At 48.5% G+C, this 25,595-nt stretch overlaps 2 protein-coding genes across 4 annotated transcripts; one reads left to right on the top strand and one right to left on the bottom strand.

Moving 5' to 3' along the window:
* The first annotated feature begins 9,555 nt into the window (after positions 1 to 9,555).
* On the top strand, positions 9,556 to 14,379 carry TMEM238 (transmembrane protein 238). 2 transcript variants are annotated; one of them, XM_053362625.1, is made up of 3 exons: positions 9,556 to 9,662; positions 10,103 to 10,573; positions 14,147 to 14,379. In XM_053362625.1, exon 2 carries the CDS (start codon positions 10,209 to 10,211, stop codon positions 10,566 to 10,568), a length of 360 nt encoding a protein of 119 aa, XP_053218600.1. In that variant the 5' UTR covers positions 9,556 to 9,662; positions 10,103 to 10,208; the 3' UTR covers positions 10,569 to 10,573; positions 14,147 to 14,379. The 2 variants fall into 2 exon arrangements, with proteins under 2 accessions (XP_053218600.1, XP_053218599.1); XM_053362624.1 differs by having other exon boundaries at positions 9,581 to 9,748.
* Positions 14,380 to 14,701: 322 nt separating this feature from the next.
* Positions 14,702 to 25,256, bottom strand: LOC128400429 (uncharacterized). 2 transcript variants are annotated; one of them, XM_053362617.1, is made up of 5 exons: positions 25,104 to 25,256; positions 24,861 to 24,893; positions 23,082 to 23,207; positions 20,074 to 20,158; positions 14,702 to 15,327 (listed from the first exon to the last, which is right to left on the bottom strand). In XM_053362617.1, exons 1-5 carry the CDS (start codon positions 25,153 to 25,155, stop codon positions 14,757 to 14,759), a joined length of 867 nt encoding a protein of 288 aa, XP_053218592.1. In that variant the 5' UTR covers positions 25,156 to 25,256; the 3' UTR covers positions 14,702 to 14,756. The 2 variants fall into 2 exon arrangements, with proteins under 2 accessions (XP_053218592.1, XP_053218593.1); XM_053362618.1 differs by having other exon boundaries at positions 24,861 to 24,890.
* Positions 25,257 to 25,595: the final 339 nt, after the last annotated feature.

The raw sequence follows: 25,595 nt of genomic DNA, 5'->3' as shown, positions 1-25,595 counted from the left end.
TCTATTGCTGCGTTGAATATTTCATTCCAGCTAAGCGTTAACCACAAGCAGGGTGCTACATTTTATGGTGCCGTGACTCGGATAAGTGGTCTGCTGGAACGCAGCCCCTTCGCCTTACTGGGCAGGGTACAAGAGGGAGGACCACTAACTGCTTACCCAGCGCGCACTGGAACATTTTTTCCAGGGGAACGCAGAAGTCTCGTCTGTCTGATACCCTGCTCACCGACGGCGACGGACCGGGGGGAACCAGAGAAATAAAGAGGGATCCGCTAAGGGTAAGTGCACAAAGGGGTTTTGGCCCTCCAATTAATTGGGAGGAAGAGAAGTCTTGATCAAACTTCTGCGTCTCAGTAAGGGGGAAACTGAGTACGCTACATGACTGGGTACATCAGATGGTGATCTGGTGTAGGGAAAAGGGAAAGGTTGGGAGGTAGAGTGTGGTGAAGTATCCAGCGCATTGTATGTGTGAGAAAGTACAACCTGAGTGTGGAGTGGGTAGTACTTCGGTTCCCAGTAAGGCGACTTCACTGGGCAAGGAACCCCACGAAGCGAGTGTGTAAGTGACTGAGTGGATACTTCACAGGGCCATACAATGGGAGTTGGAGGTTCAAAGGGGGAAAATACACCTCTTGAATGTATGTTAAATAATTTTAAGAAAGCCTTCTCAGGGGCATATGGAGTCAAAATGACGCCAGAGCGCTTGAGAACGTTATGTGAATTAGAGTGGCCGAAACAAAATGCTGAATGGCCATCTCAGGGAACCTTTGATATAAATTTAGTAAGCAAACTTTGGACTAACATCGCCAAAGAAACGGGAGGATGCCCAGAACAATTTTCATATATAGATTCTTGGCTGAGCACATTAAATAAAAATCCTCCATGGATAAGGGAATGCAAAGTCCAACGATGCAAATTATTGGCTGTAAAAGCCGAAGCTAGGAAAGGAATCTTGCCAAATAAACTCAAACCCATTTTTGAGGGACCAGAGGAAGAGGTGCTTCCACCTCCACCCTATGCTCCACATCGAAGGGAGCCTAATCCAAATACTCCACCAGTTGTAACCCCAAGGCAAGAAAGTGGAACGAATAATGGGGGTGGAGTCACAGAACTTGATTCCTTGATAGATTATGATAAATATCTTCAGGAGGCCTTGGAGTCCTATAATAAAGCCCAAGCAGAAGTGGTTATTCCACCTGTGAGTCCCAGTAGAACTCCATCTACAGTCTCCTTTAGTGGACCAACTAATTGCCCACCCCAAACCCCTGTACATCCAAATCCTAGAGAACTATTACAGAAGTTACAGGAAGACCTTGATCGGTCAGCAAGCAATACAGCAAGGCGTATAAAGCTGCTAAAAGAACGCCTTGGGACAGATACCATCCCCTATGATTTGAGGCCCCTAGAGCAAAGCGAAGAGAAAGGTCACGTAGTAGCCCCTCTTAGAAGAGTATTTGATGCACTTGAGGAGCCTGTGCTGGTTAACGGGCAACCCGGACCACGGCCACCTCGAACTTCGACCCTCCAGTATATTCCATTCACAACTACGGATCTGATGAATTGGAAAACACACACCCCATCTTTCGCAGAAAAACCTCAGGCTATGATGGACTTGGTGACTTCAATAGTAAATACTCATAGTCCTACTTGGACAGATTGCCGCCAACTCCTGAATACTCTGTTCACCACTGAGGAAAGAAGAGACATAATTGAAAAGGCACAGATATATTTGCGTGAGCAGGCCAGAGTGGGAAATATTTTTAATATTGACCGTCATCTCCAGGATAACTTTCCTTTGGAAGATCCTAATTGGGATCCAAACAATGCAATTCACCTGGCCAGGCTTACCACCTACCGCCAGACGCTTGTGCAAGGTATCCGCAGGGCATGCCAGAAGCCCACTAATATGTCTAAAGTCTCAGAAGTAGAACAGAAACCAAATGAGAGTCCGGGAGACTTTTTAGAGAGGCTGCAGGAAGCCTATCGTATATGGACTCCTTTTGACCCTGAAGCCCCTGAAAACAGCAGAATGATTACTGCTACATTTGTGGCCCAGTGTGCTTCTGATATTCGTAAGAAAATTCAGAAATCAGAAGGATGGGAAGGGATGCTGATGAGCCAAATCATGGCCATTGCACGTCGAGTTTATCGGAATAGGGATGAGGCTGAGAAACAAGAGAAGAAGAAGTGGCAGAAGGAAAAGATGGTGATGCTAGCCACAGCAGTGAAGCAAGACTACCGCCCCTTAAATGGAGGGAGAGGGCGGGGAAGGAATCCACCACTGGGAAGGAATCAATGTGCGAATTGCAAGAAGGAGGGTCATTGGAAGCGGGAGTGTCCTGAACCCCTGAGGTTGGAAGAAGTACGCCCCGGCCCAGGCCCAGGCTCCGGCCCAAGAAACCAGGGACGGGGACGGGGAATGATCCGAAATGGAAGATATCAGAGACCTGGACAAGGACAGAGTAGAGACAATTTCATTGGACTGGCAGAGGAGGATTTTACCCAAGACTAGGAACGACCGGACTCCATAAAGTTAGGCTTCCAGGAGCCCACGGTCACGATTCAATTAGGGAGCCATTTAATAGACTTTATGATTGATACTGGGGCTGAATACTCAGTACTCCCAGAACTATTGCAGAAAAAGGCATCCAAAAGTGTAGTCATTAAAAGTGCCACTGGTCAGTCAGCTAAGAGGTCTTTCCTCCAACCTTTGGAATGCCAGATTGGGGGACATCGTTTAACCCATCAGTTTTTGTATATACCTGAGTGTCCAATACCTCTCTTAGGTAGAGATATGCTGTCCAAATTGCAGGCCCAAATCACCTTCACTCCTCAAGGTCCAGAAATGAAACTGCCATCAAAGGCAGCAGGAATAATTACCCTCTCAGTACCTAAGGAACAATCATGGCGCCTAATGTCAGCCCTGCAAGTCCAACCCACATTGGATACAGAATTAAACAAGCTCCTCCAAACCCTACAGGTGCCACCAGGAGTATGGGCCGAAAATAGCCCACCAGGAATGGCTAAGAATATAGCTCCAATTGTAGTAACCCTAAAACCTATGGCTACCCCTGTATCTGTAAAACAATATCCTTTACCCCGGCGAGCAGCAGAGGGCATCCAGAAACATTTGGACCGCCTATTAAAATATGGTCTGCTTAAGCCCTGCCAATCAGAATGGAACACACCCCTTTTGCCTGTTCGGAAACCTGGGACAGATGAATACAGGCCAGTACAGGACTTGAGGCTCGTAAACCAGGCTATCGAGACCTTGCACCCAAATGTACCAAACCCATATACCCTGCTGAGTTTGATCCCACCAGAAGCAACATTTTTTACTGTATTGGACTTGAAAGATGCATTCTTCTGTTGCCGGCTGGCACCACAGAGCCAACCTATATTTGCCTTCCAGTGGGAAGACCCTTTGACAGGAACAAAAGGCCAGCTAACCTGGACAAGATTGCCCCAGGGATTCAAAAATTCCCCAACTTTATTTGGTACTGCCTTGGCGAAAGATTTAACAAGTTACCCCTCAATACCTGGAGAAAAGGTGGTTCTGCAATATGTAGATGACCTTATACTAGCGGCAAAGGATTTTGATACCTGTAAAGAAGGGACAGAGGAACTGCTCCACTTGCTCTGGGAAGCTGGCTACCGAGTTTCCCAGAAAAAGGCACAGTTATGTTTAGAAAAGGTCAAATATTTGGGCTTTGACATCTCACACCAACAACGAGCATTGAGACCAGAGAGGAAAGAAGCTATTTGCCTTATTAAGGAACCTACCACAAGGAAACAACTCAGAGGATTCCTGGGAACAGCAGGGTTTTGTAGACTATGGATACCTGATTTCAGCAGTCTGGCCAAGCCCTTACATGAAAGCACTCGAGGTGCAGAAAAGGACCCATTCGTATGGGGACCTGAGCAGCAACAAGCCTTTTTAGCTATCAAACAACGACTTATGGAGGCCCCAGCCCTTGGACTGCCTAATTCGGAAAAACCCTTTCAGCTGTATGTACATGAACAGAATGGGATTGCAGCGGCAGTCCTGACCCAGAGATTAGGAAGTTGGAACCGTCCAGTAGCTTATTTGTCAAAACAATTGGACTCAGTAGCAAAAGGATGGCCTCCATGCCTAAGGGCAGTAGCGGCCACTGCAAGCCTTGTCAAAGAAGCTGATAAATTTACCTTTGGCCAGACGATGTATGTGAATGTACCTCATGCTGTTCTGACACTTATGGAATATAAGGGTAGTTATTGGCTAACAAACCCAAGGATGGCTAGATACCAAGGCCTGTTGTGTGAAAATCCCAGGATTCATCTACGAGTAGTGAATATGCTCAATCCAGCAACTTTGCTGCCCCTACCAGAGGTAGATGATGAAGAATCACATGATTGTCTCCAAATAATGGATGAAGTTTATTCCAGTAGACCCGATCTGAAAGATGAACCATTGAAAAATCCAGATGTTGTATATTATACTGATGGTAGCAGTTACCTGCATGAGGGTGCCAGACGAGCAGGATATGCTGTGGTCACCAATGAGGAAGTTGTGGAAGCTGAAGCTTTGCCTGCTGGCACCTCAGCACAAAAGGCTGAACTTATAGGTTTAACTAGAGCTCTGCAATTGGCAGCCGGATGTAAGGCAAACATCTATACTGATTCTAAATATGCCTTCTTAACCCTGCATGCACATGGAGCTCTATGGAAAGAAAGAGGTCTAATAGGAGCCCACGGGAAGGCCTTGAAATATGGACCTGAAGTAGAAATCCTGTTGGAAGCAGTATGGGCTCCAGAACAGATTGCTGTAATGCACTGCAAAGGTCATGGACGTGGAAGGGATCCAATAACCAGAGGAAATCATGCTGCTGACAAAGCAGCCCGAGAGGCAGCCCAAAAGCCTGTGGGAGGATTTATAGCAGCCCTCATACCAGAGGTAGTTCCAGAAGAAGTTAAACCTCACTATACCCCAGAAGAGAGGAAGTGGGCTGAACAGGAAGGGGCGATTGTGAAGGACGGTTGGATGATCCTGCCAGACAATAGGATTTATGTACCTCATCACCTAGCAGGTACAATTGTAAGAAATTATCATGAATCTACTCACCTTGGCGGTACTGCAACCAGAGAGAGTCTCAGTCGGAAGTTGTATATTATTAACCTATCACAATTAGCAACTTGCATTTCCCAGAAATGTGTTCTTTGTGCTAAAAACAATCCCAGGCAGGGACCGGTACAACCTCCTGGAATCCAACATGTGGGATACGTCCCCATGGAAAGCCTAATTGTGGACTTCACAGAGCTGGTCCCTTCTAAGGGATTCAAGTATCTCCTTGTGTTTGTAGATACTCTTACCGGATGGGTTGAAGCTTTTCCCACCAGAACTGAAAAGGCGCGAGAGGTAACTAAGAGACTCCTCACTGAATTGATCCCAAGGTTTGGATTACCTAGATGCATTGGAAGTGATAATGGGCCAGCGTTCATTGATCAAGTAGTACAAGAAGTATGTCGAGTCCTACAAGTGAAGTGGAGACTGCATGCAGCATATAGGCCTCAGAGTTCAGGGAAAACTGAAAGAATGAATCGGACTCTGAAAACCCAATTGGCAAAATTAACCCAGGAAACAGGATTGGGATGGGTAGATGTGTTACCCATAACACTGTTTCGTGTTCGGTGCGCACCCACAAAAAGACTTAAGTTGTCACCTTTTGAGCTCCTGTATGGGAGGCCGCCCTCCTTTGTTCAGGATATTCCAGCTGACCTCAAACAAATAGGAGACTATGTGACACAGGGACAAGTGCAATCTCTCTCCCGTGTTTTTGTTTCTCTTAACAGGTGGGCCCTCGAGCGCACGCCGTGCAGCATTGCCGAGCCGATTCATCAGTTCCAGGCTGGCGATAGCGTATGGGTGAAAGAGTGGAAACGCGATCCACTTGCACCTAAGTGGCGTGGACCTTACACCATCTTGCTCTCTACTCCAACAGCGGTGAAGGTAGCTGAGGTGACCCCCTGGATTCATCACTCCCGTTTGAAGAAGTCCGAAGGCAGTTGGACGTGCAAAGGTGACCCCTCTAATCCTTTAAAACTGACTCTCTCCAAAAACCCCTGTATCTAGCCCTACGGGGAACGGGCTAGGTCACGGGCAACATTAGACGACAGGCCTGCTGCAGCCACAACCTGGAAGCTGGCTGACCTGCGCACGCCTGAAGCTTGAGGAGCGTCTGAACCAGCGATTGTAAACGGGAAGATTCTCTTATACAATTGATTGACTGCCCCCCCTGTGGAACAATTATCAGAGATATTACTCATTGGGGATCCTTGGGACATATGTTTTGGTCTTGGTGGTTCCCCATTTCTGTCACTGGGGGAATTATATTGGGACTAATATTTTTTTGTTATCACAATAAGGTAATCTTTTGTGGAAGGAATGCATATACTAGACATCAACATGATTTTATTATTAATCCTGATCCCTTGGGAAGGGGAAGGGTCCTTGAATTTGAGCAAATTTGCTAAATATGGATTCCGCCATGACCACAATATGTGGGTAGGCTTAGCTGAGATGGTAGCCAATGTTACAAATAGGACCAATTGCCTTGTTTGCTCTCTTGGGCCAGATGATTCAGAGGGAGGTATGCCCTTATTACCAATACCATTAAATGCCATTGGTATGGTAAGCGAAATGCCACACCAAACAGAAGTACAGAATTTCCCCGGGTGGAACTCAACTAAACCAATACGAGTTATACCTGTACAAGGGGAATTCTGTGTACATAAATCATCAGAGGCAGCTGATTCTACCATGATAGGCTCTTCTCATTGCCACTATACTTGGGATTATATTAAGAATAGTCAAACCTGGGCAAACGGTACTACCTATCGAACTCGGAATACCTTGCCCTGTGCACCTCCTTTTATTCATGCATGGAAAATGGTGTGGAACATAACTGTGACAGAAAAAGGCAATCTAACTTACTGCACTGTGAACTCTGTACCCCTTTTGATATTTCGCCTTATGCACTCCACGTACCAAAAACCTCAGACCCGATGGTTGTGGTGGATATGTGGAGAATGGGCATACAAGAAACTCCCTTCCAAATGGAGTGGGACTTGTTTCCTGGGATGGGTATTACCACCAATGTGGATTATGCCCACTAGTTCAGCCAAGCGTACACGAAGAAACGCTGATATTTCTCATATAGCAGGAGGAAGTACCCAAAGTTGGAGCGATACTGATGATTGGCCACCAGAGCGCATTATAGCCTATTATGAACCTGCCTCCTGGAATCCTGATGAGCTCATACAAGGGGCTCGAGATCCTATTTATAATCTAAACAGAATAATTCGATTGCAAGCAGTAGTGGAACTTGTAACCAATGCAACGGCCCAGAGTTTGAGACTTATTGCACAACAGTTGGATGAAAGTAGAGCCGCCATTTTGCAGCTGAAAATGGGAATGGATTATGTACTTGCCAGGCAGGGAGGCCTATGTGGAGTCTTGAACTTGACAGGGAATGCCTGTTGCTTTAACATTTCTGATAATGGTGAGGCAATCCGTGTGTTGGCCACAAAGATGGAGAATATAGCACATGTCCCAGTACAAACATGGGAAGGATGGGATATGGGATGGCTCACCAACTGGTTACCAAATGTCGCAGGACTCAAAGGGATACTATTGTCTTGCTTGTTTTTCTTGACGGTAGTAGTAATGGTTTTGTGTATGGTGCCATGTATCATTTCATGTTTTAGAAGTACAATTAGCAAGATGATTTCAAATGAAACTTTACCTCATATCATGGCCCTATACAGAGCTTTACCTCAGGAATATGATGAAGATCAAGCTATCAAGGACACTTGGGAAGGTCCTTGAGCTTGAAAGGGGGGAATGAGGCATCTGATCATAGCCTGCATTTTTAATCAAGGCTTATATTTTGATCAGATTCCTGTATTCTAAAAATGACCTTAAAGAAATATATTTGTAAATGTTTGTATCTCTCATGCCAGGCAGAAACCATACTCTGGCAGCTGTTTATCTTCTTGATCAAGGGCCCCCTGATTTATAGCAGTGTCTCAGGGTTGTAAAAGGAAATTAAAGCCTGGGAACAAAAGGTCACACTGACCATACAAATGATAGAATACAATCAAGGTTGCAAAAATAGTAATTAATTATGATGCCTCCCATTAAACTTGAGCCACATCTTCCTAAGGTTAAAAGGGCAAGAGCTAATACAAACAGCAGCTGGCCAAGGGAAGAGGTCTCTCTCTCTCTCTGAAACTGCTTTGAATCTTTAGAATTTAGCTTAGCTTTTACTAAGTTCCCTTTCTTCTAAAAAAACTATATATGTATGAAATATATTGGCTTAAATGTAATTATGCAAAGGATTTAGAAAGTAAGATTCTTATTTCATAGAATCATAGAATCATAGAAGAAGTTGGAATAGACCATGAGGGCCATTGAGTCCGGACCCCTGCCAGACAGAGAGACGCCATCGGAGCACTCCTGATATATGGTTGTCAAGCCTCTGCTTAATGACCTCCAAAGATAAAATTAGCCACCATCTGTTTTGGAGTGAATAGGGCAATAGGGCAAAAGATGAAATGTTAGTTAAGGCGCCTAGTCTAGGGCAAAAGGTTATTTGGTAATTAAGGTGCCATGTAGAGGTTAATGGCTATTTATTTGCCAATTATAAATAGAAGGAAATATAGCTCTTTGTCTCCCATAAAAGGTAATAGGAAATGGGTGTATCTTTTATGATTGGTTCTAGCAAACAGCCAATAGGAATTTTAACCAGGCTGATTGGACAGAGGCAGCCAAAGGAGGAGCAAGGGGGCTGAGCTGAGGGAATATAAGTGCTGGCCATAAGGGCAGGAAGGCAGGCCAGAGCTTGGTAACCATATACCACTGTGCCTCTCATTTATTTGTCTGACAAATAAATTATTATTTTAATTTCTCTATTGCTGCGTTGAATATTTCATTCCAGCTAAGCGTTAACCACAAGCAGGGTGCTACATAATGAGATAAGAATCCAATGTCTTTGTTCAGACCAGGTCTCTCCATGGTTTTAAGTTTGGTAATGAGTTGCAATTCAGCAGCTTCTGAATTGCAACTCATTACCAAACTTAAAAACTCATTACCAAACTTAAAACCATGGAGGATCTGGCAACTTCTGTTTCAGTGTATCTGAAGAAGTGTGCATGCACACGAAAGCTCATACCAAGAACTAACTTAGTTGGTCTTTAAGGTGCTACTGGAAGGGAAAAAAAATTTTGTTTTGACTATGGCAGACCAACACGGCTACCTTTCTGTACCTATACAGTATGTTACCTAAGCTAGTCCCATTGAGTTCAGTGGGCGTTAGGCCCTTGCCGGTGCGCTTAGGAATGCAGCCTTGACTGCAGTTATTCCTGCAGGGCTGCATCATTGACAAAAGGCGGCTTCAGAAACACAATGCATTCCTGCACACCCAGGGCTGTAAATAGCACCGCCACCCGCCACACCCCTTCCAACTTGGTTGGCTGTCCGCGCAAAAGGGAGCAGGAAGCTTCTCTTGCGCCTTTATGATTGGGCTCATTGCAGTGCGTGCATGAGTTGATGACTAATTCTGTACATGGTGAAAAGGGAACGGGGTTGAGAGGACAAGACGGGGACTCCTGGGTCCCCTGCAAGCCAAGTGAGAGACAGATTCTTGGGGAGGAGGTGGGGCAGTGAGAGAAAACGAGCAAGCATCGTGGACTCCCAAATTAGGCGGGGAGACAGGTTAGCTCAAGGTCGGCAGGCGGCTTGGAGAGCCTGGATTCCTGGATCCTGAGAGCACAGCCAAGCCGATACGTCTACTACCTGTTTGCCGGTCCCTCCCCTTATGAAACTGGTCGGGCCGCTTTCCCGGGTCTCTCTCACCTGGGCCACTCCTCCTTCCTGCCCGGGCCACCTTCCCCGCTGTCCTTCCTCGCCCTCTTCCTCCCTCCCTTTCCCCGGACGGGGTTTTGCCTGGAAGGGCACCGTCCCGGCTCCCCTCCTCTTCCTGCCCTCTCGGGTTGCCTCGCTGTGACCTGGGAGCTTTTGCGCCGTCCAAAAACTCCCACCCACCACCCCGCACTTTCGTTTTTGCAGCGCCCTTCCCGATCCTGAAGCTCGCCCCACTCCTCCCTCTTGGGAAGCAGCCCCGACGTGCCGCGCGGCCCCCCTGGACGACGGGCGCCGCCGATCCCCGGCCATCATGGGCTCCCCCTCGGGGCTGGGCCGCTGCCGGCTGGCCTTGGCCTTCGCGGTGCTCATGGACGCCGCGGGCACCGGGGCGCTGCTGACGGGCATCTTCGCGCGGCTGCGTCTTCGGGGCCGCGACTTCGGCGACCTGCTGATCTACTCGGGCGCCGTGCTGGTCTTCCTGAGCCTGCTGGGCTGGATCATGTGGTACACGGGCAACATCGAGATCGCCCCCGAAGAGCTGGCCAGGGACTACGGCGCCAAGGGCGGCACGCTGGCCCGCCTGGCCAGGAAGATCTCCAGGACGTGGTCCCGGCGCCAGGACACTCGGCTGGCCATGAGGACGATGCAGAGCAGCCGGGAAGCCGCCTAGACGAGGTAATGCCCAGCCCTGCCCGCCCGCCCCGTCTCCCGATGGACGGCTGCTGCCAGTCCGGGTCGGCAGTATTGGACTAGATGGACCGGTCCCGTGGTGCTTCCCGCTCGGGGTGTGTTGACGTTACTAGGCTCAGGGCGCAGTGGAGTTGTCGCCGTCGTTTTCAACGCCTTGCGTGGCTCTTCCCCGCCGTCCAACTGTTCACATCAGCGCTGCTTCATTAGTGTCAGATTCGCTTCTGTTTGTGTTCACACCAGGAGGCGTTGGCGGGGCGGGATGCCTTTGCACGATGCAAAGGGGTTCACAAATTGGCTAGAGAACCAGTTGGTGTGAAGGTGGCTTGAGAAGCGATCCATCAAAGATACATGTGTAAACAGTTTGACAGTGGAACAGAGTCCCTTTGGAGGTAGTGGACTCTCCTTTCTCGGAGGTCTTAAGGCAGAGTTTGAATGGCCATCTGTAATGGATGCTTTAGTTGAAATCTCTGCATTGCAAGGGGTTGGACTAGATGACTCTCAGGCTCCCATCCAACTCTACAATTCTATTATTCTCAGATTCTATTATTCTGCTTAAAAAACCAGCACTGAAAACCTAGTGAGTGCACAGTACAGTGGTACCTCAGGTTACATACGCTTCAGGTTACGGATGCTTCAGGTTATGGATGCTTCAGGTTACAGACTCCGCTAACCCAGAAATAGTGCTTCAGGTTAAGAACTTTGCTTCAGGATGAGAACAGAAATCGTGCTCTGGTGGCGCAGCGGCAGCAGGAGGCCCCATTAGCTAAAGTGGTGCTTCAGGTTAAGAACAGTTTCAGGTTAAGAACAGACCTCCGGAATGAATTAAGTACTTAACCCGAGGTACCACTGTACATGGGAGTGTGAACCCAGCCTTGGTATAAATTACCTTCCTGTGTCCTGCTCTGATTTCCTTGGGCAAGTCTCTACAGCCTCAAGAGCTGCAGACTTTCTAACCCGCTGCCTTTAATAGCTTGCTTGACATCAGGTGGGCGATTATGTTTCGCTTTCATGCCGTGAAAATCTTCCCCTGCTGATTTCTGCACACCAGCTTGCTAATAAAAGGCGTTAGGAGTTATGTGTTTTTGAAGTTTTATTTTCCTGGCCATCTGGATGATTTGGTTGAGGCAATGTCTGTCCCAATCGGTCATAATCCTTTAATATTGTGGGATGTGCATGCTTTAACCTGGACCAGTTGCTCCCTTGGCATCCTTTTGATCTACAATTAGCAGGAAAGAGGTGGAGTTCAACCAGACTTTCCCCCAAGGCATTTGTGACTGTGTGAGAATCGAACCAGCAGCTATTCTGGGACAGATTGGATTTGTACTGTGAGCAGCCACACTTTCCCTCGATGGGCTGCGCCTGCCAACCCCAGCACCGCTCTGCTGCAGATCATTTAAGGCAAGGGTTCCCAAACCAACACAGATCGCTGGTGGTCCACAAGCTTCATTCAGGTGGGCCGTGGTGTGTCTCTGAATTTGAAGGCACATCCATTGAGTTAAATACATTGATTTTTAATCATATCTTTATTGCTCCTTTTACTTTTTATTTCATTACCACTTGGATTCCATAGAATTCAAATTGCAGTACAATAGAATACATTATCTAAGAAATAAAAGATGCAATAAAACTATGATTAAAAAATCACCTGGCCTCTAGCAAAAGCAAGTTGCAAATGCTACAACAGGCAGAAAGTCATTTAGTGGTCCGCCGAGACCCTCAGCAAATTTCAAGTGGTCCGTGGCAGGGAAAAGTTTGGGAACCACAGCCTTAATGGAAGGGGAGCCTTGTTGACCCACAGCATCTTGTGAATGGGCTGTAGCTCAATGGCAGAGCAGATGCTTAGCATTATTACCTGTTCACTTACGTTTCCCTGGAGAGCTGAGAAAGAGCCCCAGTCACCCTTATCGACCAGCTGCAAGTGTGTGTGTGTTCTTTCACGTTGAGCAGCAAACAAAAATTCAGCTAGCAAAACTTTGCTCATCATCACTATCTCTCTGCCAGAAGAAGTTGCATCTGATAGATTCCTGCCTGCTGTGCAGATTTTTTGGGATGTGACAACAGCTAAGATGACTTTTAAGAAGGACTGGACACATTCGTGGAAAACAGGTCTATTGGCCATGTTTGCTAAATGAATCATCGATGTTCAGAGGCAATATATACCAGAATCTGGAGGACACAGTGGGGGGAGGGGGGAAGGCCATATGCCTTGCTGGGATCTTTCCCAAGGCAGCCTTGGAAACAGGGCACCTAGTCTAGACCAGGCACCCCCAAACTCTGTCCTCAAGATGCTTTGGGACTACAACTCCCATCATCCCTAGCTAACAGCACCAATGGTCAGGAATGAAGGGAATTGTACTCCCAAAACATCTGGAGGGCCGAGTTTGGAGATGCCTGGTCTAGACTCTAGAATCTTAAGAACTTGATTCAGCTGATAGTCGGCACTTCAGCCTCCTTGCAAAGGGCTTTACAGGCGCTGTCCATCGTCTGTGCCTGAAAAACCCCTTTTGCTATGCCAATCTATCCCACACCTGACACCATAGACATGATACCAGGTGCAAGGCAGGAGGGGGTGACCTGGCCAAAAAGGATGGCCCAGGTGGAGCCTTGGTCTAATCCGGCAGAGGCCAGCTTCTGTCCTTCCACATCCTTTGCAGACCACAGCCCTGCTCTCTCATCTGCCTTTTAACTTCCCTTTCCACTTTTGTTCCTCTTTCAGTATCATCATTAAACTTTTAACACAACATGGCCTGAAACCAGAGACAGCAGGTGTTGTTGGGTGTTGGTTTTTTTAATCTGGATGAAACAAGAGACAATTCTGACATTCACACACGCACACACACACCCATCCTGGCATCTCTGGCGGACTGCGAGGGTGACCCCCTTCTATGCTGAACACAGCATCATTCCTGCTATATATGTGACAAGCTCAGTTTTGTTTTCTGTTTGAGAGGTGGATGGGGTAGGCTTGCCACCTGTTTTCCATTTTTTAGCAAGGCTTTTAAAAATCCTACTAAATTGTGAGCCTGCACAGGTGCTAAAGGCCTCAGATGCCTTCCCGCCTGTCCCACCAACATCTGGAGCACATTGGGCAGCAATTTCAGGCAGGAGCCTTGGATCTGGAACCCTCTGATGCCCTTCTTTTGGCAGTCAACAGCATTTTTATTTAGACAGGCCTTTGGCCCACCAGCTGACTTGCAAATACGTTGAAAAACCGTTGTGCCTGGTTGTTTTTAGTTCTGTTTTACTGGACTTGTGGTGTTTCCTTTCAACTTTTATGTTCTATTGTGTTCTGTTGCATCTTACTAGGTTTGCATTTTTGTCATTGGCTGCCTTGAGCACCATTTGGTGGAAAGGCAGGATACAAATTTAACAGCTACAAAACCTCATGCGAGTGCCAGGCGCTTCTCATCCTTGACCGGGGCAGGGGACTCCGACATGCCACCGCCTGAATTTCATTTCCACCCTCTTAAGTGCCTCTCCCCTTCCCCCTATTTGACTTGGGAGCTGTTGCCACTGTTTCCATTCTTGCTCCAACCCCCAGTTCTTCTTTTCTTGCAGGTGTCCTGCTTGCCATTAACTGGAGGATGTTCTGGCCCACTTGCGGGATGAATGAATGAATGGACTCGCCAGGTTGGATGATGTTCTCCTGGGACTGGACCTGACCTTTGACCATATCCCAGGAAAGGGATATTAGACTCATCTCTTCGCCAGCTGCGCCCACCTTCATCCAGTAGTTTCTGTGTGGATTTTGCTTTACATACATTTCAATAATGCATTCCTCCCCCCACCCCATCCCCAAGGTCTCCGTTCTGTTCTTTTTGCTGCAATGTGGGTGGGCACCCCTTCTGAACCAGGGCCCATAACAAAGGCACAACAGACAGAAATTCTGGCTTCCTACTCAGTGGCGGGGCCATGGGCGAGAAAGTGACGTCCTTTATTCTTGTCTCAAAGCTTTTGAAGTAACAAGGGCAGAAAAACGGGATCGAAAAGTATAGCTGGGATGGATGGGAGGATTGTCAAAGGTGGCTGGGAATTGGGACTCCTGATTTCTCTCCCAGGGAACCAAGGATTCTAGGGGGATTGGGTCTAGATACCACAGCAATAACCAGAGGCTGGGGAAACTAAACTCTTTTATTGATAATAAATATATATGTGCTATATGGGGTGGTTATGCTGGTGGAGGAGCGGGTGGGGGTGGTGGGGGTGGCGCCGGGGCTGGTTCCCCAGGTGGCGGAGGTGGTGGCGGAGGTGGAGGTGCTGGGGGTGGTTCCCCAGAAGGCGCCGGAGCTGGTTCCCCAGGTGGCGGAGGTGGTGGAGGCGCTGGGGGTGGTTCCCCAGATGCTGCTGGGGTTGGTGCCCCAGGTGGCGGGGGTGCTGGAGGTGGTGGGGGTGGAGGTTCCCCGGCTGGCGCTGGCGGAGGTGCTGGAGGCGGGGCTGGCGGGGGTTCTGGGGGCGCCGCCGGGGGCAGCGCCAGGGTTTCCGCTGGCTGCATTGGCCCTGGGCTCGGTTCCGGGGTGATTTCTGCACTCCATGGTGGCTCCTCCATACTTCCCATTCTCGCTTCTGTGCTCCAGCGCGGCTGTTCCACATAATTTCCTTGCATCCAGGGGTTCCTGTGATCTAGGGCGTCGTCCACTTCGCTTTCTTCGTCCAGGAGCTTGACCAGATAATCGGCCATTTCGCCCTCGCTCCGTGGTCTCTCCAGCTCTCTTTCCTTTACTTGGAACTCCTTAAACTTCCTGTGTGGGAGAGAAGCACATCAGAACGTGGGGAGGGAGGAAGGGAGAGGCGGATTTCCTATGGCATGCAGGAGTGGGTGCATGCATGTAGGGTTTTCTATGGGGTGAGCTCTGCTTCCCCTACCCCCCTGCCACAACATTCCCTCCTCTACTGATAAATACACCTGGCTTCTATTATTCAAGTTGGCTGCTTCTCCCCCCCTTATCTGGAGCATGAGATTCTTGATCTCAGGGAGAGGAGTGTTTGGGGGCTGCTTCACTATCTATCTGTTCTTCTCAGTGTTTTTACCCTTTGAAAACAGCTCTAATGGGATGAGGGAGGTGGCTTTTGACTTGGCAATCAGCACAGGCCTGCTCCACAAAGGGGTGAATGAGAGATGATGATGCTTCACGACTGAGATACGGATCTGCTCTTCCACAGCAGGCTGCTCCCTGAAATCACGTTCTTCTGCATGTACCCTAGTTTTTTCTGACAGGGAGCCTTTCTAATAACTTTGGCTAAAATATGAGGCCACTGGTGGTATATTTCTGTCATGTTTCTGACAGCTCCGCTAACCCCACTGCCACACTCGGTCATGGACAAGGCCCAGGACCTTTCCCAGGAAAAAAAGTAGCTACTTTAACAACAGTTGTGTTCCTAAGCAGGCCAGGAACCCGTGTGGAGTAGCGTTACTGGTGAGTCAAGAGGGGCTCGGCCTAACCCGAGGAAGGTTGCACCGGTAGAGTTAAGGCAGGGGTGTCAAACTGAAATTCATCGGGGGCTGCATCAGCAGTTTGGTCACCCTCAAAGGGCCGGTTGTATTGGCCTAAAATATTTGAGCAGGCTGAGACCCCCGAAGTTGATGGGCTTTGACATTTAAATGGGGTGTGTGTGGCATGTGATAAATTATGTGAGGTTCGAGCTGGTCTTTGACCAGTAATAAATTATGATTATGATGATGTGAGGTGGGGCCTACCTGCCCCCCCTCAATATTTTATTCAGACTGACACCCCTGTTATGAAAGATTACTAAAGCCTGCCCCTGTGGTGATGTATCATAACATTGTGCAGGCCCAGTCTGAGGGCACCTTTACTGGACTGCGTCTTGTGGCTGGGGCTTGTCTGCGCCTTCTCTTCCTTCTCCGCCTGTTGCTGCCTCCTCCCTGTGCCAGGCGCTGTGGGGGGGGAGATGTGCCAGTTGCACCCCAGTTTCTGACGGGGGCCAATGCTGCTTGTTCCTCCCTCTGCTTTTCAACACTGCAATATATCGCTACCGTATCACAACATCACTATCACAATGTTGAAAAGTTGGTATCGTCTGCTTTTAGGGGCTGAGGGGCTTACTCAGTACGGATAGGGGCACTCCTAGGAATTTATTGGATTTCAAATCCCTGGATTTCAAATCCCATTGAGGGGGGACAGGGGCAGACTTTGGTAATATGGCACCCACCCTGAGTGAGGACAAAATTTGGTGCCCCGCCCAATAGAATAAATAGGCATCGTTATCATTATTTTGTGCTCCCTTGGCTTGAGGCAGGTGAGGCGCCCACACGACCCCAAATCTGGCGCTGGTGGAGGAAGTACATTTCCACAACCCGCCGAGCTGCCCCTGTGGATCCTGCTGCCTGAGGCAGCCGCCTCCCCTTGCCCTCCGTGGCAAGCCAAGGCTGAGGGAGACGTTCGCTTGCCCAGGCGCCGGGCTCCCGTCCACTTGCTCCGGCGCGCCCGCTGCAGCCCTGCTGCCAGTAGCCATCAGGGAAGGCGGCCGGTCGGGCTCCGGGGCTCGGTGGGGCCCGCTGGCAGAGGGTGGCGCTGCGCCTTGCCTGGGCGTGGAAGCCCTGCTGGCACGTTGTTTCCCACGCCGCGCGTCCGCGCCGCGCTCCCGCCTCCATCTCGGCTCGCTCCCTCCTGTCCTCCGCCTCCGCGCCCACCTCGCCTGCCGGACTCGCATCCCTGCCCGCCGGCGGCGGCGCAGCGGAGACCGAGCATGGTGCCGGCAGCGGCTGCCGGGGCACGCGGAGGAGCGTCCGGCCGGGCAGCTCCGCTCCGCTTGCTGCTGCTGCTCGTGCTGGGCGCCTCCTGGGCGGTGCGGCCGCCGGACCGGGGCGGCCGCCAGAGACGCGGCAGCCCGTGGGACGAGGTGGGCGGCCTGCGGGGTCGCGCCGGCGGGGGACCTCCGGAGGCGGCTTCTCTGCTCGCCACCTCCTTCGTGCTGAAAGGCGACGTGGCGCACAACCAGGCAATGGTGCACTGGACGGGCGAGAACAGCAGTGAGAACGGTGGCTACACGGGCCACATGACGAGGTCTGGCGGGCCGGATTTGGCCCGCGGGCCTTGTGCTTGACACCCGTGAGTTAAGGGATCTGCTTTTCTAGAGAGAAATCACAAAAGATGGTGAAGAGAAGGAGGGGAAAGGGTACGTCCTCACTACAAATCTCCACTCATTTCTGGTTTGCTGGTTCTTTACTAGTTACATTTCAAACTGAAAGGGGCACATGGGGGAGGGGGCTTCACTACCATGACTTGGGGGGTGGGGTGTGACACGTAGCTTTTCTCCCTTACACTGAGGGAGGCTTTTTCTGGCAGGAGAGGGAGAGAAAAGAATAAAAGGAGAAAAGGAAAGAGGGAGGGAGGAAGAGGAGAGATGTTGCCCTTGTGGTGAGCAAGACAGTGGGGCGTGGGGAGGTGTGTTGTTCATGTGGTGGGAAGCTGCAATATTGCAGGAGATCTTGCCACCTTTTTGTGGGTTCAGAAGCTGAGGAAGAGACAACAAATGGTGGTCTTGAGGAGGAAACAGGCATGGGGAGGGGAGATGTGGAAAGGGAAACACCATAGGATGGAAACTGAGGCAAGGCAAGGGGTGGTGGCAAATACAGCAAGCAGGAAGGGGCCTCCCCTGTCAGGTTAAAAAAATTAATTAGGTACTTTGTTACAGGTGGGTATTGGAGGCGGGCCACAAGAATATAAAGGTGAAGTGAGTGGTGATTGGGAAGGTGAGATGAGGTTTGGCAGATCCAGGTTTCTGGGTTTCTTTCTCTTAAAGGGAGCTGGACCGCCTATGGGCTTAGACTAGAAGTACTATGGAACTCCCATATTATTGTGGAAAAGGGCAGTTTTTTTAACATAATTTTTTATTAGGTTTTTTTAAAAACATGTCATTTTCAACAGTAATTAAACATAGTTTTACATCTTATTCAAATTTTTGACTTCCATCAATCCTGTCTGAAAATTTTCCAATCCAATCTCTCAGTATGCATTTCTTATCTTCCCTATTACATTTCAAACTCATAACCAATATCAGGAAGAGGGCAGTTTTTAGTATGGGGGTGGGGAAACATCTGACTAGTGGCGGCTGGCGGACTCTGGACCTTTTAGGGCAACTAGGTGGGGCCTTCTGAAAGGGGTGGGGAAGGCAGCGCTTGAAATAATGCAAAACCAAGCAAACCTAAAAATGAAATAAAAAGAATATGGGACGCAACCAGGTCCTTCTGGCCTATAAACATTAGACTTTACATGCATGTGCTCAGCAAATCCAGTGTGTGGGGGTCTGCTAGGGTCGTGCAGGGAGAGAGTAATCCATGCTCTTTTACGATACACAGGCTGCGCCCACTGCGTTCTCATCTGAACCACCTCTGCAGCTTCCAACTTTTTGCAATAGCATTTTAAATTTGCGGAAGTGCTTTATAACTTTTCACCCTCGCCTTGCAAAGCAGGCCACAGTACAATTCTAGCAAAACACAAAGAACGATATTTTCACTTTTAACAAAACCACAGGCTTGGGGGGGGGGCTGAGATCTTACCCAAATAAAAATAGTAAGTGCCATACATTTGAAAACAAGATCTCGAGCGGTTGGAGCAGATCCCACCCCCACCCCCAGCCACCCTGTAATATCACTACCATGAGAAAAGCATTTTTTTAAAAAACAGTTCTCAATCAAGCATTAACCCTTGAGAACTTTCACTCTTGGAAAAAAGGCAGAAGCATGATATTTCAAAAGGAGCCGTAGGCACTCCAACCCCCTCAGTGCTCCATTCCCCAAATACAATGGTAATAAAGCTAAAGACTCACACTTTGTCCACCAATTCTTTGCCATCTTGATCCCACATACAAGCACCAAAGTTCCCTCGCTGATCAAATCAATCATAACAAAATAAAGCAGCTGGCTGGGCTTTTAGCAAAACATCTAAAGGCTTGTCACATGGAGGACAGAGCAAGCTTGTTTTTTCCTGCTCCAGAGGGTAGGGCCAGAACCAATGGATTCAAATCACGAGAAAGGAGATTCCTGCTAAACACCAGGAAGTACTTTCTGACGGTAAGAGCTGTTCGGCAGTGGAACAGACCCACAAGAGAGGTGGTGGACTCTCCTTCCTTGGAGGTTTTTAAGCAGAGGTTGGAAGGCCATCTGTCATGGATGCTTAAGCTGAGCTTCCTGAACTTCAGGGGGCTGGACTAAATGGTACCCTTGGGGTCCCGGTCCACCTCCACAGTTCTGTGATTCAGTGTTTAGGGTTTTAAAAAACCCACCCTGAGAATTCACAAATGGCTGTCCTAACGCACCGTGAGCAAATGCAATGGTCAGGTTCTGCAGGCACAAAGTATAACATTTTCTACAAAAGGGATGCAGAACATTTGATTCCTGAGTATGCTAAAAGTGGGCTGGGTAAAGCAGTAGCATTTTTTTTTAATCACAGGTTTTTATGTGCATGTTCCCATCCTTCTTCGATCCCCACCTAGGTACACAAAAGAAGCCAAAATGAGCCACCTACCAGCTGAAATAAAGACACATGCTGAGGATGGCCACAATGACAGAGATCCCTCCAAGGATCCCTGCGTTCCGGCGTTGTCTGGCAGCTGTTGGGGGGAAAGGCAGATGTTAGTGATTCCCTCACCCAGAGGCTGAGATGTAATGGGTGATGGCATGGCTTGATCCAGGCTGAGTTAGAGGGCGCCCTAGGGCACAGATCCACCTAATCCACCCTGTTCTCACAGTGGCCAACCAAATGCCCGCAGGAAGCCCACGAGAAAGACATGAGCACAACAGCCACTCTTTTCATTTGCAATTTCCAGCAAACGGTATCACGGACATAACGCCTGCAATACTTGTAGCAAATCGCCATCATGGCTAGCGGTCACTGATATCCTCCAGGATTGCTGCTAAAAATGCACCTCTGAGGAAGGATACGTTCTGAAACATGCAGAGTGAGGCTGGGCAACCTCAGACCGGGGGGGGAGAGCAAATGTGGCCCTCAGGATTCTCTCCCCCCACTCACTCGCCCTCCTTCGCACCCCCTCAGGTGGTTTTGCTTGTCTGGGATGTGCCCTTGAACTCTAATAAAGCTTCTCACTTGCCTGGGTGGAGGACACAGAGTCTTGAAACTAGCATTTAGGGCCTGAATAATATTATTATTATTATTATTATTATTATTATTATTATTATTATTATTATTTCTGTTTATATATTGCCCTTTATCAGAAGATCCCAGGGCAGTGTACAACATTAAAAACATAATACAGAACATCAATGATCAAAACATAACACAAAACATAATGGCAGACAGTCTAATAGTAAAATAATCATAATAATAAATAAATCCTATTCCAAGCATCTGGAGTTCCCCCTTCTTTTCTGCAGGTGGGTGGGGCTTTCCCAGTTTTGCGGTTGGTTTTCTGCGCCATACCCCACAGGCTACTTATCAAAATCTATATAATGCTTACTGAAGCAAAAAGACCTCTAAGTGGTTTACCTACACATGATGTTAGAACATCTTCTAGAGAGCTGGTTCCCAAGCTTCGCTGCCTCACGGACTGGACCGCTTGAAATTTTTCCAGCATCTTGGTGGAACACTTAATCCTTCCCACCCCCGCCTGTCGCAGCCATTGTGATGTGCTGTGTTAAATGCTGTATGGTTTTCACTAGTATTTTTACAGACAGGCTGCAGACCTCCTGAACAAAGGCCATGGAAACACAGGTGGTCCAGGTGCCACAGTTTGGGAATCCCTGTACTAGGGAGATGCTCCCATCCCAAAAAGATTGCAGCTGCTGTTATCGGCAGATGTCAAAACAAATGGGCACAGCTTGGGGGCAAAGCCGGATATTCCCTCAGACATTCATTGTATCCACTTAGAACGAGGCTGTGTGCTTTGCAGTCAGTCCACTCCCCCCATTGGTATGTGAAGCCGTGTACATACAGCGTTGTAAGCCAGTAAAGTGTACTCAGCCTGAATGAAAAGAGCTTTGCTGGCAGCAGTCCTAAGCAAATTGGACACCATGAGTCTTATTTTGAGTAAACATGGATAGGATTGTGCTGTTACTTTTAGCTCGCCTGTGTGTCTCCCCAGAAAAATTAATAATAATGACAATTATAATAAAATATTTGTTAGTCGCTTGTTACCCAAAGGTCTCCAAATGACATTATTATTATCATATGTATTTATATCCCACCTTTCTTCCAAGATGGGATTCAAGGTGGCTTCAGACATTTAAAAACATCGTGATATAAAGAAAGTAATAATGACAAACTAGTAAAAAACAATGAACACATTTACACAGAAGCAGCCATTAAAATGCAATTTGCCCTGACAGTTGTCAGCATAATCTTCACTCTAGTTTTCAAAGGACTTACGACACTGTTAGAAACAAATAGATATATTACACCATAAAACAGAACAAAAAACAACAACCCCTGTAACAGCCACTGTGGCTTTGGCAGCATACCAATAACAAACAATATAGTCTTAGTCTATCAAGAGCCTTGGGAGGGGGCAAGATAAGTCTTTACCTCACATGCCATTGTAAAGATGTCAGTGAAGGCATCAGGTGGACCTCGCTGGGGAGCTCATTCCTCAGATAGGGAGCGACAGCTGAAAAGGCCCTCTCCCTTGTCACCGCCCCCTGAGCCTCCCTCAGTGAGGGGACCTGGAGAGGCACCTGAGATGTAGTTTTAAGGGTCCAAATAGGTTCATATTGGGGCAAGGAGTGTTGCAGAAGGCATTGGGTTCCTAAGCCAGAAAGGGCTTTAAAGCTCAAAAGCAGTTATTCCTGTCTAGATAAAAGTTGTAAATGGGCCACTGGCCCAAGCTGACAGAAGGCATTCTGTCCCACTGAGTCCACCTGTTACCTCAAGTGAAAGCAGTGAGCCCAGGAGAACCCCCAAACCACAAATTGGCTCCTTCAGAAGGAGTGTGACCCCATCTAGAGCAATCTGCACACCACTCAACTGGTCACCACCAACAGCATCTCAGTCTTGTCTGGGTTAAACTTCAGTGTATTGGCCCTCATCCAGTCCCTTATTGCAACCAAGCACGGATTCAGCAGACTGAGCGCTCATATCAAGCACAACGTGGCACAGACATGTGTGAGGAAAGACATTTGTTCCTGTCATCCGTGATGTCTCAGGCGCTGTCCAACAGATGCCTGCGACAAGAAGTCTCTGCTTGTCAAGGGAAGGAGAATATTATTTTTGCCACAGACTCACAATGGCTCGACAGTCATTCTCTCTCCCCAGGACACCCTGGTTCTGCAAGAGGGGCTAATGCAAGAGCATTGCCAGCACCTCCATCAAATTCCAGTTCCCAAAGTCCTCTTGGGGTGGGGCAGAGGGGAACCATGACAATTATACAGGAATGGTTTGTACTACAGATGCTGCCCTTGTGATACAGGCCTTCCCTGAAAAGAGACATGTTCACTTTGAAGAAAAACGTGCAACCAATGTGCGGGAGTCGCCTTTACTTATGCTGTATAAGCTAATTGCCACGAAACTGTGCTCATCCTTACCATCAACAGCATGGTAGTAGCAGGTGTGGTTATTATAACAGCATTTCTTCTGCTGGCACTGGTGAGGGTAGAAACTTTCTGCTTCGCCACCACATTTTTTCTGAAAGGAAGAGTCCTGTTGGCATGCTAGAAAAGAGACAGAGATTCGTTCAAGCAACCAGTTTTAAGGTTGCTTCTGTCCTGCCACCTCTCACAAATAAATGACCTACAGCTCCACCACACTGGTAAATTGGGACTCCCCCATAATTCCCATGACAATAAATAAACAATAAATCTCCTTCACTGGAGGTTTTTAAGCAGAGGTTGGGTGGCCATCTGTCCTGGATGATTCCTGCATTGCAGTGAGTTGGCCCTTTCCAACTCTACAATTCTATGACTCTACGGATGTCATATGTGCAGCACCCCAAAAATGCACCCAAGTTCAGCATTCAATACACATGTTCACACAGTGTGGGCAAATCAGGATGAACGCTCAATAAATGAATCACCCGGAGGATCCCACAATAATAATACAATGGTACCTCGGGTTAAGTATTTAATTCGTTCCGGAGGTCTGTTCTTAACCTGAAACTGTTCTTAACCTGAAGCACCACTTTAGGTAATGGGGCCTCCTGCTGCTGCTGCGCCGCCGAAGCACGATTTCTGTTCTCATCCTGAAGCAAAGTTCTTAACCCCAGGTACTATTTCTGGGTTAGTGGAGTCTGTAACCTGAAGCGTATGTAACCCGAGGTACCACTGTATGTTAAATAATTTTCCAATTCCTTTCCTGACACCCAGAGTCAGCTGCCTGAGGTGATTGCCTCACTCTGTCTATTGAGAGGGCCAACCCTGCTGGATATGCAGAAAGAAGGTATTCAGTCTCCTCAGTCAGGAGTAGGGAATCTTTGCCCCCCCCCCATTGGCCCCAGTAAGTACAGCCAGTGGGTAGGGATGATGAGAGTTGTAGTCCTCATATTTCATCACAGAAACACTTAGCTGCCAAGCAGGGCTTTTACAATCACACCACACAAAATTGGTTCTGAATGTGAAATTTTAGTATCCTGAAAGCGTCAGGCTTAGCTACAACTGGAACAAATTGAATCGGTGCCAAGCCTTTCGTTCAGGGGTCAGCAACCTTTTCTAGCCGTGGGCCGGTCCACCATCCCTCAGACCATGTGGTGGGCCGGACTATATTTTGAAGGGGAAAAAAATGAACGAATTCCTATGCCCCACAGATAACCCAGAGATGCATTTTAAATAAAAGCACACATTCTACTCATGTAAAAAACACCAGGTAGGCCCCACAAATAACCCAGAGATGCATTTTAAATAAAAGGACACATTCTACTCATGTAAAAACACACTGATTCCCGGACTGTCCGTGGGGTGGATTGAGAAGGTGATTGAGCCGCATCTGGCCCCCGGGCCTTAGGTTGCCTATCCCTGCTTTAGTTCTTATGGCTGTGAAGGGAAGCTTGGGAAAGTGCAGGCAAGACAAAGGGGGGGGGACATTGTAAGCCGGGTGGGACGACCTGTGGCTTTCCTGATGCTGTTGGACTCCAACTCCCATCAACCCCTGCCAGCCTGGTCAATTGTCCAGGGGACGATGGGACACATTTGGAGGGACACAAATTCTTCCAGCACTTGCTTTTAAGTGTTGGACTTCTTGAGGCTGTGGTTCTTGTTGTTGCCTCAGGAGGGAGCCCCTTGATCTCTCTCTTTTTTGAGAGCAGCACTTCAGGGTCAGAAGAAAGGAGGAGAGATAGGAGAGGAATCAAAAGAAGAAGCACTTTTACTCACTGAGAGGCTTGAGGAAATTCCCACTAGTACCTGCTGGAAGGCAAGGGGCAAAATCAGAGTTTGAATGGAAGGCAACGGCAAACACAACCACCACCAATGACCCCACCACCACCTCTTGCAACCTCCCACTTAGAAGCTTAAAACTTTGGCATGAAGTGGTACAGAAATTAACAAATGAATGGCAAAAGAAACTAGCATTGATCCCAGCCTGGGGGACTGAGGGAGACGGGTTCCTCTACATACCTTCTAGGACCAGCACTAGACAAAGAAGAAAAGCCAGACCAGGCTGGCTCATATCTCATATCTCTCTCCTTTTGGGGATGCCAGTTCCATGTGGCAGGGGGTGGGCCTGAGCCATGAGGCTGCCTGCGACATGAACGGTGTCAGAATTGCAGAGAAGTGTCATAGAACCTGGGAGTTCTAGAGTATTCGTACACCTAGCAACCAGGAAGCTGGGGGTCTGGGGTAGGAGGAGGATCAAGATCCTGTCCGTTTGTTTCCTAAAAACATCTGGTTGGCCACCGGGAGAACAAGATGGTGGGCTAGATGGTCCACTGGCCTGATCCTGCAGGCTCTTTTTGTGTTCCTATCCAGCCCTCCCAATAATAGAATCCTGAGGAAGAGCACACGAGAGCTCCCCTGAAATTGGGGAGATCTCGTCCACAATGGGTGCCAATGTTAGCGCCGCTTCTCTGCCAGTGGCAGAGGCAATAGGGTGAGGCAGGCAGCAGTGGC

Source organism: Podarcis raffonei, chromosome 13 (genome assembly GCF_027172205.1).
Source record: "Podarcis raffonei isolate rPodRaf1 chromosome 13, rPodRaf1.pri, whole genome shotgun sequence".
Taxonomy (NCBI): domain Eukaryota; kingdom Metazoa; phylum Chordata; class Lepidosauria; order Squamata; family Lacertidae; genus Podarcis; species Podarcis raffonei.
This window is presented reverse-complemented; position numbering and strand designations above follow the sequence as displayed.

Excerpts from the sequence above, each read along its gene's own strand:
- TMEM238 (XM_053362625.1), top strand. The coding sequence starts at position 10,209 with ATGGGCTCCCCCTCGGGGCTGGGCCGCTGCCGGCTGGCCTTGGCCTTC.
- LOC128400429 (XM_053362617.1), bottom strand. The coding sequence starts at position 25,155 with ATGAGCCAGCCTGGTCTGGCTTTTCTTCTTTGTCTAGTGCTGGTCCTA. Across the intron at positions 20,159-23,081 it reads CTACTACCATGCTGTTGATG|CTGCCAGACAACGCCGGAAC; the intron begins GTAAGGATGAGC and ends TCCCCCCAACAG. Across the intron at positions 15,328-20,073 it reads ATGTGTCTTTATTTCAGCTG|GAAGTTTAAGGAGTTCCAAG; the intron begins GTAGGTGGCTCA and ends TCTCCCACACAG.